Raw genomic sequence first — 19231 nt, forward strand, 5'->3', positions numbered from 1 at the left:
TCACCATAACGGTAATTTTGAAACAATGCATTTGTTCAATTTTTATTCGTATATATTTATTTCATGAACATATGTATGTATTGATGTATGTATGTGTGTGTGCAACGAAGCATTAAAATGTATTCAATATTTATCTTAAAGTAGCTACACTTTGTTTAATCAGTAGTACAAGCATCGCATATGCAATTCAGTTCACAATTTAATATACATATACATATATATATTTATAAATACAAACGATGATTAGATAGTATAAATGTTCGATAAATTTAACTTGCATATGTATGTATGTATGTATATATAGATCAGTTTTCTTGCACAATACACATGTATTGGCATGTATATAACCTACTGTGTGTGTTGTTGTTCTTATAGGTGAATGTTTCACAGCAATCCAATGTGGTTTTTTTAAAGTTATGCAAGACAAGCGAGACAGAAAGTCGCCAAAGCGACGACCTTCAGTCATTGTCAGTTTCCAATACGAATATAAGATATTTATATAGAAATTTCGTTTCGTTTGATAGTCATATTTATTCACTTTAAAATATTTCATGCCAGTGCATTGTATGTATGTACCTTCAACCCGCCGGCGGGTGCTTTACCTATCACGCAGCAACTTGTTGACCTGTTGCGCCGCTTTAGCTGATGTTAGTAGAACTAACGGGCCAACATGCAGCATTCTTTACGCAATTTCTTAACACAAAATAGTAAGTATGTTGTGTGAAGAATTGTGTAAGGTTATAAGTAATTTGTTGTTATACAAAGTTATGGATATACATACATATATATTTATGTGTTTCGTGTTTTAGGTTGATGTATAATTATTTTAGTTTACAAACGAGAGCGCACCAGCACTTTTTTTGATTTTATGAATCTTTAAATACGTTTTATTATAATTGTTATAAATTAGTACTGTGCCGTTACCGGAGTGTTACATTTTAGTTTTTGTTTTTGTTTCAACACACTAACGTTGTGGCTTTTGGTCAGTGCGCCACAAGTTTAAAAAATGTTCTAGTTAAAAAGGAAATTAATGATATATTTGTGTGTCGCTTTCAACGACTTTTCAATTCATTTAGGGTTCTTCATAAGTGTTTCACATTAAAAGTAGTCTATATTTCATCCACATTTTAGTCAAAATTTTAATATTTTTCAATTCAAAACAATTACAGTTAAAGCATAAAAACGGGCGTTTGGTTTCATGCCGTCTTAAATGCATTTTGTCGTTAGGATATAAGTTTACGGTTAACATTTAAGTTCATATTTACTTAAAGCGGTGTGATAGAAATAGGTAGACACATGGAAGCTAGTTGGGCGTTAACAAGTTACAACAAATAGGGAAAGGTCCATAGTTTTTAATATTGTTTGTATTATTGTGTTATTTATTGCTAAAAGAGCGCTCAGCCAAGTAAAGTAAACCCATAGCAAGCCAAATATACACAGAAATTATGTTTACACATGTACATACATATATGTAAGTATATTAGTAACAATTTTTAACACGTTACAAATGTAAATCAAACATCGATAATGAATATTTTTGACAATTTGACGTCAAAATGCATATGAACATTTGCAGGTTTGTAACAGTAAATATTTATATTTTCGCAAATAAAGTCTTACATATTTACAAGTATTTGAATTTCGACCGAAAGCAAAATTTCATAAGTTATAAAACTATTTAAGTGTACATTCTAAAAGCTTTGAAAGTATTGAGAATCGGAAAACAGCAAAATTTAGTAAGTTATTATGAGCCACAGTGGCTTGTATGGTGCGTCAAATAGCTGCGACCACTTGTCGCGCCTTATCATGTTAACACATTCACTTTCCGAAGAGTGCAATAAAACCATGCAAACAAGACATTAACCCACACACTCGCTGACGGTGATGGTTTTTGTGCTTTGGCAATTTTAAACTTGTAAATGCTTGATACTTGATGCTTGTTGCGCAAAGTGCAATTGTTGTTGTTGTTTCCAAGAAGAATGCAATGATCAATTAGAAGTATGCGAAAGCCTAAAGCTGTGTTTTCTTCATTGTTTTGTTTTGTTTGGTTTTGTTTACTTTTTTCTCTCAATTGTAAATGTTGCGTCTATTTTTAACAGCCCACGTTTCCACGTTGCAATTGCTCACAGTTTTTGTATTGAGTTTAAAATGTTTATTTCCCTTTTTTGTTTCAAATTTTTTTTGATAACTTGTTGTCTTTGATTTTGTTTAAGTTTTACGTGTGTAATAGTAGGTAGATAATTTTTCCGTTGATTTAATTTCCGTCTAATAAAGGTGACACAATCCCATGTTTATTCCCAACTGAAAGTTACTACCTCAAAAAATTTCGATCTAAGTAAATGTGGAGTCTCTTAAAATGTTGAATTGCTGCCTTAAACAGATAGCGAAACGAAACTGTTGTATTGCGTGATGTTACGCTTCAAAATGTCGGCGCAGAGTCCCAGCACGCGCTCGAATCTGTAGAAATAAAATGTATTTATATTTATGTACATATATTTAAATTTTTATAACATGATAGAATTAAAAAAAATATATAGAATTAATATTGACGAAGTTATAGGTTACGTCTATGTTATATGTTAAGTACCACAATAGATGAGTCAGAGATATGAGTATAAATATAAAGGAACAAAATTAAGTTCTTGCATGGAAAAATTTTTTATGTGGAAAAATAAAGTACGGTTCCCGCAAAATCGGTACGAATTTTGGTTAACACATTTCAATAAGTAAAAGCCTTTTTTCTCTAAATGATGATTTCAAAGTCGTTGACCAGCATTGCTCGAAAACGGCTAAATCGATTTTAACACGAGCTTCTTAAATTTATTTTTTAGTAATTAAACGAAGACTTTTTCTCACCGATAAATATTTTTTTATAAATAAAATATTAAATGGATCTTTTTTTGAGAAACCGCCATTTTGTCAAAAAATTGTATTTCGCTTATTCCTTTGATTTGCTTTACTAGATTAGAGCTCCCGGAGATCAGCTGACCTTCCTTTCCAAATAAATATTGTTACTAATACTAAGTCTTAAAATACAGTTAAAAGATACCATAATATGTGTTCAATAAAATTAAAAGTTTCTCAGAAAAAAATCGCTTTTTTCAGCCTTTTAACTGTATACATATCATATAACCCCATAATTATTCCCATAAGTTGTTGTACAATACTTTGCGTTTAACAACATTGAACCTTTTTTTTTGCGCTACTAGATGTTTTTCTTAATTTATATTTTATAATTGATCAATATTGCTCAATTGGGCGAAACTTTGGGCATTTGGGTGGGCTCATGTCCTTTGTAACGAAATCGATGCCATTATCTTTTGCTGAATGAATGGCAATAGGCGTTTTTGTAAGCATTTTTTCAAGTATAAACGGACGTCACTGTTAACGATGTGTTAATGCCACAGCTATGAATCGCTTGTCATACCATTGCCTATTTCCCAAATTTGTCATTTTTTGTATTTAAAATTTGGGGCCACAATACCGCGAATATTGGAGTAGTGTCATTTTGAAACAGGATGCTGTTTTAAATTCAATTTAATGTAAGTTGCGTCGCCCATAACTATACATTCTTTAAGGGGGTTTTCTGGTCTAGTATTTTGAAAAAATCGATTTTTTTTTGCATATTTTGAAAGTTTAGACTTTCAAAAATATGACCTTGGAAGGATTTTTCAAAAACTTATTTTCGGAGAAACAAGATTTGTGACGTATATAACTACTTTTTTGAGGTGGTTGACATATCTCAAGTTCTACTGAACCGATTTCTTTAAAATTTGGTATATATCTCCTTCTTTTAAGGCTCTATCGTGACTGTGTTGGATTTCCAAAAATTTTGATTTGAAGTATTTTTGAAAAATTCGAAAAAATCGGGTAAAAAAAATATTTTTCTTTCAAGTCGACGCCATTTTGTAATTTTTTTTTAAATGGTCAACCCGATAATGACATCCTTACTAATGAAGAATCTTCTTGCTTTTTTGTGTTTTAGATCTCTACAAGGGTTGAAATCACGCCAACCACGACGCACCGTTTTTTTGAAGCTCCCACTCCACCGGCCCGTATTTCGACGAATTTTGATTTTTTTCTTTCAATTTTTTTTTTATATTAATATTATTAAAATGTCAATAAAAAACATATAAAAAAATGTTTTTAATTTTTTTTATCTTAGTTTAAAAAATGCATACAATTCATGCGTCTAGACCAGAATACCCCCTCAAATGTTATCAGCACTTGTTGATTGCCACCCAATAATTTTTCTCCTATCTGTTGGGATGTATAGTGGCATGGTAGGCAACTAACCCCGCATGTGTATTCGTTTCGCTGTGCTCTTGCTAAAATATTATTTTAAATATTCTGGCACGATCGTTATCCGACATATCGGGATTATTTTTAATTGACCTTCATTTTGTGCACAATTATTTTTCGATCATGTAGATAACACGAATAAAAACTCACAAAACCACAGCACAGAAACAAAACTTTCATGAGATAACGGTACCATTATTGTCAAAAACATATGGGAAAATGGGTTGCATTCGATGATTAGTTATGCGACAGCAGCCGCTAGATGGCGTACCGATTTGACGTGAACCGTACTATCTTCACAAAATTCAGCATGATAGCTGCCAAATATTACATTGGGCACGATAATTTAATGAGCACTAGGTCTAATACTCAGAAACTAAGCTTAATACGAAAATATATAGTAAATAAACAAAAAAAAAAATAAATAAATTTTATAAACGCAATTACCTCGCTCTATCCAATTTAACACATTTCAATGGTCCTCTTGCTACCACAGTGGCCGCTCTGGGGCGATCCAACAGCAAAGCGATCTCACCAAAGTAGTCACTTGGACCCAAACGACCAACCTCAGCGGGTTCATCTCCTTGCTATTAAGTGAAATAAAATTCAATTAGTAACAATATATAAATAATTATTGGTAGTTGTGTTTATTTTACCTCAGCTCTTCGTTGGAGTACAACCGCGGTGCCATCTAAAATGATATAAAAATCATCGCCTGGTTCACCTTGTTTGACAATTGTTTCGCCATCTTCGAATTGTACAGGTTCCAAAGCGTCGGCCACAGTAAGACGTTCCCATTTATCAAGACTCTCTGTAACATAAAAATATGTTATGTAAGTAAATATCATTGACTAGTGATTATTTACAAAGAAATAATTATGGACTCTATATTTTACGTATTTTACGAATTCGTTTAATTTCAACCCAACTTACCCAAAATTGATACACGCGATAAGAATTCTTCGTACATTTTCCTTTTGCGTATGGTGGAACCCATCAGAATTCGGCGATAGGAATCGCGATCGATGCCCCAAAGTTTGACATCGGTTTTAGCTCGCACAGTAGCGGCACGTGGCGTGCCATAGATGAGCGCCAACTCACCGAAACTGCCACCCTCGCCAATTGTTGTTACCAATTCGGAATTCACAAACACCTGCAAATTTAGAACGTACTGTTAGATAAACTATTTTTGTATGCTTTTGTCTCGTTGTGGTACACACCTCAACCTCGCCGTGATCAATAACATAGAAATTGTCACCTTCGTCTCCTTGCTGAATAATGTTCTCACCCATTAAATGCGTAACTGGAAACATGGCGTCGAAAATGTCCGAACGCTCATTTTCATCCAAATGCGAAAATAGGACGTTTTTGGCGATCGCCTTGGAGAGCGCGGCCATTGTTTTGTAATCCTTAGGGACAACTTTCTTCACATAACTTGTGGCGTCTTCTTCGGTGACCGGCTCGGCTGAGATGCCGCCACGTCGTCGCACTGGCGGGGCGGCCGTTTGTGGCATTGGACTGAGATCTTCGAAATCATCTGGACTGGTCACCTGTTTGTGGGCGTCAAGCTTAACTTGTTCCTGTAATAAAGCAATAAAATATGTATAAATGAGCAGCACTAAAATATTACGAAATAAGGTAATACAAATACAATTGTGTAATGAGGCATTTTGTAAATAAAGTGTACACATATGTTATGTAATTACAGTATTACATACAAAATGTGTATAAACAAACCCTCAGATCGAAAAAATTGCTGACTTGTTCAATGCGATTACTAAATCACTTATGTAATTAAAGGTGTGGCAAATATACTTGCACGTGTGTAAATATTTACATTAAATGGAACAAATCTATTTATGTATGTATTTGCATACTCTGTAGGAAAATCGAAATATTTTGAAATCACATGTGGGCAAAAAAACAGTAAGACTTTTTTTATTTATATTTTGCATGAAAACCCATTCTTTGAATTTTTTTCTAGTGTTTCTAGATTATTTAATCGATAACGCCTTGACGACAAACCACGCCCAGGACGGCCATCAATATCAAATCATGATCAACCAGTCGTTTCTTCTTTTCGCTACGTGGCGCCAATTGGATATTCCAAGCGAAGCCAGGTTCTTCTCCACTTGGTCCTTCCAACGGATTTGGAGGTCTTGCTCTTCCTCTGCTTCCCTCGGCGGGTACCGCGTCAAATACTTTCAGAGCTGTGTGTTCGTCCATTCGGACAACATGTCCTAGCCAGCGTAGTCGCTGTCTTTTAATTCGCTGAACTATGTCAATGTCGTCATATATCTCATACTACTCATCGTTCCATCGAATGCGATATTCGCCGTGGCCAACGCGCAAAGGACCATAAATCTTGATGATCAACACGTCAATAAAATAAAGGAATCGGTCGGTACTTGAGAACCGACAATTAACAGTCAGAGATATCGGAAAGATCAGTCAAAACCATTTTGAAAAATCATTCGGGTCTAAGAAAAGGGAAAGCTCGACTGGTCCCAAAATCACCAATTTTTTTCGAAAAACAGCGTCGCATTAACGTCTGTGAAACAATGCTTTTCGACTACTAGGATGTCATGAAACGTAATATTACTGGCTATGAGTCTTGGATCTATGTTTGTCACTCGGAGACAGACGATCAATCGGCTAATTTCGTGGCGAAAATTGACCGAAGCCAAAAAACCTCGTCAAAACCGGTGAAAATCCAGTTTTCTTCGATTATCGAGGTGTGGTGCACTACGAATTCCTTACGACTGTCAACAAGGAATACTATTTGAGTGTTATGTGGAAGCCTATTCTGGAAATTGACTTCAACAACTGTTTCGAGGATTGGAAAAAACGTTAATACAAGTGTATTGGGGCCAAAAGGATCACTTTCAGGTGGACGACATAAATTTGAAGAATAAATTAAGAATTTCAAAATTATGAACAAAATCTTAATACCATATTTTTTTTGAATGAGAACCTATGAAATTTTGCAGACGACCTGTTAATCCCCAAGGAGATGCTCATTTGTAGGAAACGCTGAAATCGAACGAATATAGCCATGAGCTGTCATACAAACTGAACCCCTGACAATTCCATTCGGAGACGCGAAAACCTTTATAATCGGGGCTTGGACTCAAAACGATTTCATTTATCTTCAGCTAATGGTTAAGAAAACACTCAATTCCAATAAAACATCGAACATATTAACCTAATTAAGCTGTTTAAAGTCAACTGGAAAGTGAAAGAATTGTTCGGATTATAACCATTGTCGGCACAGGGACAGACAATTATCATTGAAAGAATATCTCTGAATTTATTTCAGATAACTCACATACTCACCGATATATGCAGTATAAAATGAGACGCGAAAAATTTTAAATACATACATATGTATAAGGTATATGGGATCTAGCGGTACCGGGTTTTACCTATTTTCAACGCAATGACATTTTTATATCAGGAAATTTATTTATTTTCAGAGCAAAGTTAGCGATAAGGACAGAGCTTCACATTTTCCATGTTTGGTGACTTAAAGTCTATGGCCCAAATTCGATCAGTTTTGGTCGTGAGATGACATTAACAAGCTCCGGGTAAGAAAACAAAATTAATTAATAGTCAGTTTCGAAAATATAAATTTAACATTTGAAACTTCGGGACGATTTGTAGGAAGATAAATAATCTTTGGGAAACAGATGCGAAAAATAAAGTGGAAGCGTAAACATTTTGAAGCCCAATTGAAACGATAGGGAAGTTTTATCAATTTTATGAATTTTGTGAGCTTTGGTGGCTTGGAGCTAACGCATACCGAAATTTTAATGAACGTGAGTCCACAGCACGTCTGTTCGATAGCTTCAGAGTATTAGCTGTATAAATCAACCTCACCCAAAATAGTTTTATGGACTTTTGTTTTTTAAGTTTCGTCTTTACCAGCCTCTTTCAAACGTCCATTACATTCCACGTATTCGGTTCTCACATAGACTGTACGGAATTCAGAAAACCTTTTACTAATGGTTGGTTCGCCTTATTCAGAGCTCAAATAGCAATTATCGTGGCTCTTTTACCTCGAAAAATGTATCAAACCTTAAGGATTAAAGTAAAAGGCGCGAACACATGATAAATTTGCCTCAAATGGTGTGGTTATAAATAATACATGCCCGACTGTAAGCAAGATAAAATAAAGACTTCTTTATACACGCGTCAAGACTTTTTGCGACTTTTCCTACTGCTATTATTGCGGCAGAAAAGTACAAAAAAGTTGTCAGAAGCTGGATTAATGATTGAATTCTGCGACAAATGGCACAGGATGTCAACTCACGAAACTTATACGCCCCGTGGCATCAAATGCTAAATGTTGCAAGCAAATCTCTACAAACCAATCTGTAACAACGAGTTTATCGTACATTCATTAGCTTTTATTATTATTTCGTTTTAAATTGAAAGACGGCATGCGACATTCCACCATTCAGGCAGCGGAAATTCAAGCGAAATTGACATTCCCGCGCTCACCACCAATCCGCAGCCTTTAGCTAATACCATATACACATACTATGCAAATGTATAAACAAGCAGATATGCATACATATACATATATACATAAATGTACATATATATGTGTGTAAAATATGCAAATATGCTGGTTTTATGTAGAGTGTAGGCGTTTAAAATGCACATTTGCAAAGCATTCTGAAGAGCCACCATCCAACTGAAATTTGTACTTCGCTTCTTTCTCTGTGTCGGCTTTGTTTTGCATATGTTTCCATGTGTCGTTAATAATTAAATTGTTGCGCCAACAACAATATCTATATTTTATCTTGCTTACAGTCAGAAATTCATGTATGTAACGGGTGTCTTTTTAGACTAGTGGTTTTCAATAACTTTTTGCGGAGTCTGTCTTTTTGACAGCTGCCATTTCAAATGGGCGAGACTTAAACCGGAACATGGTTTAAAAATTATCCAAATTTATTATCAAAATAATGGTTGAATTCGCGTCTCATATTCGGTCGACACAAACGCCCAGCAGAGTCGGTAGTTTAAGGTAGTAGTCTGGTAACTTGGGTTCAAAAAATCGATTTTTTTTTTTTACTTAATTTGAAAGTACAATGTCTTGAGAATATACTGTGAAAATTTCAGACAAAAATTCGAAATATTTCGAGAGTTATAAAGAGTTTCCTAGAGCGTCTCGGAGTCCTCTCTCTCGGAGTTGTTGAACTTTAAACGCGCTTTTCTGAAAACATTGTTATTCTGGTCGGCCCGGATCGTAACTTTTTTTCTGATGAACCGATTGCTTTCAAATTTTAATAGGCTGTTCTACACACTCATAGTTCTCGGCGGTACCAACAAGAATTTATTTCACCCCTAACTTTTTATTTTACAACCCTTTCTTTGCTAAAATAAAAAGACTTTTTTTTAAAGTCCGCCAGTTTGCTATTTACCCTTGAAATGACATGTCTATAGATTAAGAATAATCAAGAATATTTGATTTCAGATAACATCACGAGCCAAAATCACCCGGGCCACCCACGTGCATTTTTTTGATATAATAATAATAGTAATAAAGTATTAAATTTTTTCAAATGCATTTTTTTTTTATATTTTCAATATGTAAATAAAAACACTCCAAATATTTAAGATAATTCACTTTTATTTTCCTATAAAAAACCATCCTCCAAAGAAGTCATGAAAATATGCATATGTTACCAGACTGCTACCTTAAGCTGGAGCGACTATAATTCACACACGTTTCTTGGAGACCAAATACGTATCCTCACTATCTTGTGCGCTCTATTGGCGGAGGAAATCACTGGTCCTTTTTTTCTATAATGAAGAAATGAACCCCGCCATGATGTTAAAGTCAATGGAAAACGCAATAAAAGCTTGCCTATCCACTTTATGGAAGGAAAATGTTGGATTTGCTGACTTACAAAAAACTTGTGCAAGAAAAAATAAATCAATAGCCAACATGCCCGTCGCACGTTCTGTGTATGAGTCCAAAACTAGATGGCTACCGATACCGATTCTCATAAGAACAATGTTGTTTTCTTCGCTAAAACATCACTTTGGTTTGAATGGGTATGTTAATAAACAAAATTCTGTATTTCGAGCGACTATAATTCACACACCCTCTTGGAGACCAAATACATCCTCACTATCATGTGCGCTCTATCGGCGGAGGAAATCATTGGTCCTTTTTTTCTATAATGAAGAAATGAACCCCGCCATGATGTTAAAGTCAATGGAAAACGCAATAAAAGTTTTTAATGAATTTTTCGTGCCTGAATTGGAAAATGTTGGATGTGGCCGACATCCGATTCGAAAAAGACGGCGCTATCGAAAAAATAAATCAATGGAAGGAAACTTGTGGTAAGCTCGTTATCTCGCGTGGTGAGCCTGTGGCGTGGCCTCCAAGGTCGAGCAATTTGACACCGCTGTACTATTTTTTGTGGAGTTATTTGAAGTCGCTTGTCTACGCAGAAAAGTCCGAGATGTTTGACATATTGGAAGACAACATTCGGGGCGTTATTGCTGACATAAAGTAGCCTAAAAAGCCTATCGGATGGAATTTATATTGACCCAGCCACGGCGGTCAATTGTCCAAAACCAAACAAAGCTAAAATCTTGGCCATAAAATTAAATCATATGCATTTTATTTCTTCTCACATATCTAAAAAAACACCCTTTATGTGTAAACACACACTTAGGGGCATAAGTATTTATTTTATAACCTAATTGACAGAAGGTGCGAGGTCAGAATTTTTTACATTTTACATATACAGGGAGTTGTATGTATAAACAGATATAAGCAAATGGATACCGAAGTCTGATAAAATTTTAACTCACAACTTCTGAAAGCTCTGTGACTTTAGTTTAATAACAATTCTTTCTTTATGCGCGTAGACACCGCTTACGCGGTTATTGGCACAAGGACATAACAGCCGCGGATGAGAATTGCTAAATGAGACGGCGAATCATCCCTCCCCAGGGTTGTGTGCTGGGTTCGGCCACCGAAAACAGTCAATTCAACCACTTGTATCACGGTACTTGTCACGCTTTTATACAATAACCTGGATCCTTCAATAATAGCGTGATAAACCTTAGAGTCCTCAAAACTTACAATGAGTGATTATCTATATGGAAAACGACGTACTCCAGCGGAAAAGAGAGATTGCTGTCGCTAGCGCATCAATTGCGGAAGACCCAAATCAGTCTCTCACACGTCGTTCTCAAGCGTTGGGTGTATTTTGCGAAAAGATATTGGCCTACATCCTAACAAGATCAAATTGACGCAAGAACTGAAGCCGCTTGAGCACCAGAGTCGTCGTATGTTCGTAAATTGGGTGAGCAACAACTTGAAAATAATCTGGATTTTCATCGAAAAATCATCTTCGGCGATGAGGCCCATTTCTGGCTGAATTGCATCGTCAATAAGCGAAACATGCGTTATTGGTCAGGCAGCAATCCACATGTGCTCCATGAGTCACCATTGCATCCTGAACAAATTACGGTTTGGTGCGGTTTATGGGCCGGCGGCGTCATTGGGTCGAACTTCTTCCAAGATAATCAAGACCGACAGGTTACAGTGAATGGAAATCGCTACCGCTCAATGATAACCGAATATTTTTGGGTCGAATTGGATGATATGGACTTGGACAATATGTGGTTCCAACAGGATGGCGCCATAAACCACACAGCGAATGCCACCGTCGATTTATTAAAAACCAAATTTGGTGAACGTGTTATCTCACGAAATTACACAGTCAATTGGACGCCTCGGTACTGCGATTTGACACCATTAGACGATTTGCTGTGAGCCAACGTCAAGTATATGGTCTATGCCAACAAGTCAGCGACGATTGATGAACTTCGTACGCATACAGAACGTGAAATTGCAGCAGTATCGGCCAATTTATGCTTGAAAACCGTCGAAAATTGAGTTCAGTTCAACGTCTTGGCTTCTGCAAGCGTGCCCGTGATGGCCATGCAAGAGACTTCGAGACCATACATAATGGCATCGAATGTACTTTTACAGGAATAAAGAAATTCATTGATATCCCAAACCGTTTTTGATTTGTTTAAAACTTTTATAGCGCTCTTATTGAAAAACCCGTTAGATCTATCCTTATTTGTGGGATCTCATCCGTAGCAAAGTTTCACAATTTATAGAAACATAACTATGGCAATTGGGTTCAATCTTTAAGTAATATATATGATTTTTTTTCAATTCCTGCCTACTAGTTGTTGGTACAAAAGAAAATTGAATTGTTGTTGTCTTTTAATTAAAAATAGTTGTAGAGCAGAATGCAGTCATTACCGTCCGCAGTCAATTAAAGTCATCGTTATGAGCGTACATATGTATGTATGTATGTGTCGCAGGTGGGCCGTCGGGTGTGTGTATGGAACTACTTGGCGGAATGTTTTTATTGTTATTCTTGACACAATGTATGTATGTACATATCTATGTATAAATACATTGTAAAACTTTACAGCCAATAATCTTTTTATGTTTTGCTGTAACACGTACAATATTGCAACATTTTTCCTTTCCGCAATTCTGCTTTAATTATTGTTACACATATACAGTTATTTGTACAGTTATATGCGCAGCTAAATATCATCCTGTTTGAAATATATACATACGTAAATCAAAACAAATTAATTAAGGTGGCAAAGCAAGCACACTGAGGTATAAAGAAAAAAAAATATACTCGCAATATACTTGGACATACTCGTCTAGTATGTATGTATAAGTAAGCAAACAAACTATATTCGCTTATTAAGAATAAAACTATTAATGTAGTTTATTTATATTTACAAAGGCAATTGCTTATACTATGTATATTACTTTATAAGTGATCAACCAAATATGGACTATTTCAGGTTGAGCGATATTTCATCTACACCAGTATTTAGAGCACGTATACGCCCTGCAGACCAGTTTGTGAGACAAGATACTTCCTGTACAAATCTAACTTAACATAGGCTCCGTGAAGACATTTAGTTCATTACTGTTTGTATTCAATTCAAGTATGTATAACGGGAGATCGAAGCACAGGTACTTTTTTCAATAGTCTTTTTTAGACAGATCACGAGTGAGTCAAGCGTCATGTTAATTTGCCGCATGTGGGACAAAGAGCAACCTGAAGAGATTCCAGAACTGCCATTTCATCCAGAAAAAACAGCGGTTTGTTTTGGTTTGTGGGCCGGTGGAATCAACGGTCCATATTTTTTCAAAAATGATGCCGGTGAGAACGTAACCGTCAATGACGACCGTTATCACGCCATGATAACCAACTATTTTATGCCCGAAATTGTAGCTCGTGATCTCGGCGACATTTGATTTCAACAAGACGGCGCTATTTCCGACACATCGCATCAATCAATGAATTTATTTAGAGAACACTTTTGTGGGCAGATAATTTCACATTTTTAGGCACAAATATCGTGTGATATCATCGCCTTTAGACTTTTTCCTGTGAGGATATGTAAATCTAAAGTCTGTTCGGACAATCTCCCCTCCATTCAGGCCTTGGAGCAAAAGATCATGCGTGCCATTTACCATTTAACAGTCGAAATGTTCGAATGAGTTATTGAAAATTTAACTTAACGGATGGAACATCTGAGACGTGACCGTGGCTAACTTTTGAAAGAGATAATCTTCAAAAAATAAATGCCAAAGAATTCCCTATTAAATTTGAAGTTTATGTGTTTTACGGATCCGAATAATGTATGTTCTTGTTGGGAACACTTTTTTATTTGGCTTTCACACAAAGCACCCGTCGATACAGCCAGCAGATGGATCGCTGCGATGCTTGCTGTTAGGGAAGCTGGGTGCTTGAATACCATATTTGTTCAAACTATGACATTCTGATATTTTCTCCTTCTTTCACTGCATTCCTGAATATTTAGATCACTGCGTGGCAGAGTCAATGATACTCCTGATAGTTTTTTCACTTCTCCCATAGAGACGAGGGACATTTTGATGGGACGAATCCGCTCTATAAAAAGCGCAGTGAGCTTTTACACCGATGGGAGACTTGAAGATAGAGCTTTCTGCTAAGAGCTCCCTGTGGGCTCAAAGTTAGTTAAGGAATGTCTGATCTCAATGTCGATAGTATCACGTTGGTTTATCATCATCACACTGAATCAGAATCGCTGGAAGCTGCAAAGCCGATGAGCTCGCAAGAGAGGCAACTATCTCTCGATTACATCAGACTGGGAACGAATTGGGTACCGTTGTACTCTTGCCCTCTTGCACCTATGTGACAGCGAGACCCCAACGAATGAGATACACTCAACTACTCGCTCTCTATAGGATGCTAATAGGTGTCGACAGTAAAATATTTGGCAAACCTGGTGAAATTGCCGGAGTTGAGATCAGCCAACTCAACAAATTTGTGAGGCTCAAAGCGCATCGTTGTTTTATGAGAGTGTTTCCGATAAATACTAACGAATATATTGATAGCACAATGAACCGGCTTTTTCAGCTGTACAAGTGGGATCCGTTTTTGGTTCGAGCTTTTAACTTTACCTAATTTGACCTAGCATCTACAATGGGTGGTGAGAGTTAATCATTGTCAACCATAGTTGAGAGTAAAAACCATTGTATTTGAAGAGCTCAAATTGCAACGCGCTAATAATACTAATACTCAACCTTTCATGGGGGGCGTTTTTTACGTGGCGGGCCTTAAACCCAGCGCACAACCCTTTGGAGGCGCTGTTTCGCCTTCTGACTTTAGCTCGCCTTCAAACGGATGTTCTTTGGATACACAGAGGATACTTGGTCTAGGACCGGAAGTCAAAAGCTGCTTGAGCTATGTATATGTAAAAGAATCGTTTCTGGCTAGTCCCAAGTGAATGGCGATCAGAAAACTTTCCGCACTTGCGTGAACTTCTACAAATGACTCCCTCCGTTGGAAAGATCTGGTGGAGAAGGACCTGGCTTCGCTTAGAATCTGCAATTGGCGCCACCTTGCAAAAAGAAGAAACGACTTTCGCGCTGTTATTAATTCGGATATAATCGCACAAGCGGTTTCTACACCAATAAAGAAGAAGAAGAAGTCAGTCGCAACGTCCACACCATGTATACAACATAACACCACTCCACCCATCCTAGGAATCATCCATTCCTGAGCTCACATCAAGACATTACCACAGAAGCGCCAGTAAATACCGTCTTAAGTGTAAGTCATATCATTCTAACAGTAATTATTTTCTTTTTAAACGCAGCTCTTTCGTGGTGAAATTCCGTGCATAAAAAGTGGTTGTCAGCAACAAGCAGTTAGAAGTTCATTAAGTAAATAAATGAATATTTATATACCGTTAAAAGGTTCACGGTCGATATTAATGGCTCACGAACCGATGAGATGAGTGCTCGTTAAACTGGCTATTAAATGCTTCAGAAATAATTTATCAGCTTTCATTGCCTTCACCAAATGTAAACGAATGCCCCGATATCACGTCAATCGCCGACCACGGAGTCGTAAAACTATCAGTAGATGTGTAAACACATAAACATGCGAGCAAGTAGCGTGCGAACTGACGCCACACTTCGTTTTTATTAAACCGGGTGATTGCTTGCGATGACTTTGGTTGCAATTTGAATCCGCAGCATTTGAGAGAAAGGTGTGAGAATATGCTATAGATATGTTATAGATATGTTTTGTGTGGTCATATGTATATAGTTATACATAGTATTTGGGGGTTATCATTGATATGAAGCTCTCATGGAAGCCAAAAAACGAAGAGAGAGTGAGGAAGACATCGATCGCTATATAATATTTAAAGGATTAATTGGGAAGCGATGGACTTTTTACCAAAAGTGGTATTCTGGCTCTATTTAACGTAATTAGGCGACTAATATTTTCTGAGAGTCGTTGTCTGGTATAGGGCACTCGAAAAAACCACACTAGCTTAGCAGCTGAGGAGTGTTCAAAGAGCGGCACGCATCGGCATTTGGGGTGCACTAAGTGCATCACCAACAATGACACTCAGACACATTCTACACGTTGCATCTGTAGACATAGCTGGTAGGTGTTTGCCGGCGAAGGGGAATATTAGACTTAGGGAAGTTGTGTAGATGATGGGCCCCAGATAAGAACACACTGAAATTCTCCACTACTTCGATTGCATTTCTTACAATCTAAATCACGGCATCTGGTTTCACACATGCGACGGATTTTTGAGCGGGGCGAAACCGTTGGATATGAGATGTAATGAGATTTTTCACGGATGGGTTGATAGTTAAGATGGAGGTAAGAAATGGAGTCTTTTGTCGGGAACTTTCCATCAACTCTAGTTTCAGGCTACTAGACTATTGTAGCGTCTTACTAGCTGGGGAGCCTGCTATCAAGGTAACAATAACTGTACTGATCCGAAGTGCAGCTTCCTTCAGAGAGCCGCACATTCACTATGATAGCCGAGCCGGTATACTGGTTGAGCTCGTTCACTGTGGGCTCAAAACTAGTCAAGCAGTGCATGACTTTATTATCAATAGCTTCAAGCTTCTTCGCTAGTCAACAACCAGAACTTATGCGATTGCGAGATATTTCAAACCCAGAGTAAACCGTTAAACTACTTGCTTTAATTGAGCCAATCTCGCTGCTATTGTAGGCATTCTGACTGGACACTGCCCAATAGGTTCATATGTGGTGCGACTAGATATTTTATTGGACGCTCTTTCACAAAGCTATACAAGGAGAGTTCCAAAGAAAACAGGACTTAAAAAAACAGAACAAATGGTTTTTTCGGCAAAATCAATTTATTTTATTCAAAATAGTCTCCTTCTGCTTCAATACAGCTTTTTGCACGGTCCAAAAGCATGTCGAACTAGTGTTTTAGCTCGTTGGCCGGTATGGCCGCCAGTATGCCGGTGTAAGCCTTTTGAAAAGGAAGAGGTCGCATGTTGCCATATCAGGTGAATACGGGGAGTGGTTAGTGATTAAAATGAGATTTTTGGTCAAATAATCGTCCTTCGAATGTTGGATGCTGAGCATTTTTTGGTCGTCAGTCAATTTGTGCAGAACAAACCGTGCACACACCTTTCGTGTGAGACCCACGATTTCGTAAGCTCAAATGTTCGGTCAAATTGCGATAATTCGATGTTTTGGAGATGTTCAATTCCATTCCCATGAATTTCAATGATGATTGATCGTCATTTATGTCCTTTGTTCACTTTGACAACGTTGAAACCGCCATAAACTTGTTTCATCAATTGAAATGTTTCGGTAAAAGTTTTACCAATTTTAAAACAAAATTTAATGTTGGCTCTTTGTTCGAAGCTCATTTTCGCACAGATAACACAAACATACTGACACTTAAAACGCAATAACTTCACTTCCAATCAATGAAATGTCATGAAATTCTCACTGAACAATCGATAAGGATAGCAGATTCTAACGCACCCAGGAGGTGCTAGATTCAAAAAGCCCTGTTTACTTTGGAACGCACCTTGTATAGAAGAAGCTGAGGTGACATCATCTTGACAATATCTCCTCTATTATCCGTCTTCTGCCAAACTGAGATTGAAATATCTCGGTAGAAATACCCTTCGTGAACCTAATGAAGTGGCTAAAATTGATAAAAGCTTTGGCAACAATACTTGATAAATGTGTTTCGTGCTAGACTGAGGAGCCTGGTAATGTGTATGGCCTCGCAGATGTTAGGACCCGTTATGAATAAATATTTGCACCTAAATTTTGAATTACAAATTACATAAGCAGTAATTAGTCGCGTAAATTTTTGTTCACAATAACTAAACGGTACTGTAATACACTAACAACTAAATCCACATGGGTTCAAAATTACTGGCCCGCATTCATATGTAGATATGAAGGTATTTTATAAGTTTACTTCTTATTCCGAACCGAGTTGCGGTCAACTGCGCCACACTATTTTATTTCTACGTTTCTGCAATTGACATTATTGCCGCAACTTGACGTCGCCACACCACATTTCATTCACACATTTCACTAAGTGAAACCCACGATTTCGACCACACATTTGTGGTTAAAATTTTACGTGCAAACACAAGAAAACCAACTCCGAAGCTTCTGCATGGTGGTATATCACTTTCTGTTCCGTATTTTACAATAACAAAAGTTGCGTTATTTATAAGATCATCGAAGGTTTGCTCGGATGTTTTGCCAAAATGATACCAAATGCAAAAAAATGGAAATCAAATCCTGAAACAAGGCGCCGAAAAGAAGCTCTTTCGCGGACACAGTTGAGAAAAGTTGTGGCTTTGGCCCGAGAAAAGCCATTTTATACCTCAAAAAAATTAAAGATGAGTTAAATCTTAGAGTCACTGCTTTCTCAATAAGAAAAAGGTTAATAACAGCTAAACTTTATGGCAGGTGCCCAAGAAAGGTGTCATTACTTAAGCCCCGGCATGTGCAGGCTAGAGTTCAATTTGCCGAAGAGCAACATATTGTGGTCTGACGAAACAAAAATTGTTTTATTTCGTTCCCGAGGACGCCGATAGAATGTACGGAGGCCAGTAAACGCTTCATTTGATCCTAAATATCTTTCACGGAGGGTAAAACATGGGGGTACCAAAATCAATGTATGGGTGTGCTTCTCTTACTATGGTACAGGTCCGTTATTTTGGATTAAAGAAAACATGGATGCCAAATTGTATGTTGAAATAATGGAATCGACTTTGCTAGCACACGCTGAGTGGAAAATGCCGTTGAAATGGGTCTATCAACGTTGGATACCATCTAGACGAGAATGGAGAAGAGGTTCAATAGTAGAGGAAGATACGATCTCAGTCTATACCGACGGGTCCAAAATGGACTGCGGAGTAGGCACGGGAGTATTCTCCGCTGATCTAGGCATATCTCTCTCTATACGTCTACCGAACTCGGCTAGCATCTTCCAAGCAGAAGTACAAGGCATAGAAAAAGTCTGCGAAGTTCTATTAGAAAACCACGGGAAT

The 19231-nt window shown here is 37.1% G+C and overlaps 1 protein-coding gene across 9 annotated transcripts in view; it reads right to left on the minus strand.

The window, feature by feature from the left end:
- LOC126763321 (cAMP-dependent protein kinase type I regulatory subunit) overlaps positions 1–19231 on the minus strand; it is a 60067-nt gene continuing 40836 nt past the window's right edge. For all 9 annotated transcript variants that reach the window (XM_050480679.1, XM_050480686.1, XM_050480677.1 and 6 more), the window contains 5 exons: positions 5523–5882; positions 5236–5455; positions 4959–5113; positions 4750–4889; positions 1–2457 (listed from right to left, as the gene is read on the minus strand). In XM_050480679.1, coding sequence (XP_050336636.1) covers positions 2373–2457; positions 4750–4889; positions 4959–5113; positions 5236–5455; positions 5523–5882 — 960 coding nt within the window. In that variant the 3' untranslated portion in view covers positions 1–2372. The remainder of the gene's footprint in view (positions 2458–4749; positions 4890–4958; positions 5114–5235; positions 5456–5522; positions 5883–19231) is intronic.

The sequence above is a fragment of the Bactrocera neohumeralis genome, chromosome 6 (assembly GCF_024586455.1).
Source record: "Bactrocera neohumeralis isolate Rockhampton chromosome 6, APGP_CSIRO_Bneo_wtdbg2-racon-allhic-juicebox.fasta_v2, whole genome shotgun sequence".
Taxonomy (NCBI): Eukaryota; Metazoa; Arthropoda; class Insecta; order Diptera; family Tephritidae; genus Bactrocera; species Bactrocera neohumeralis.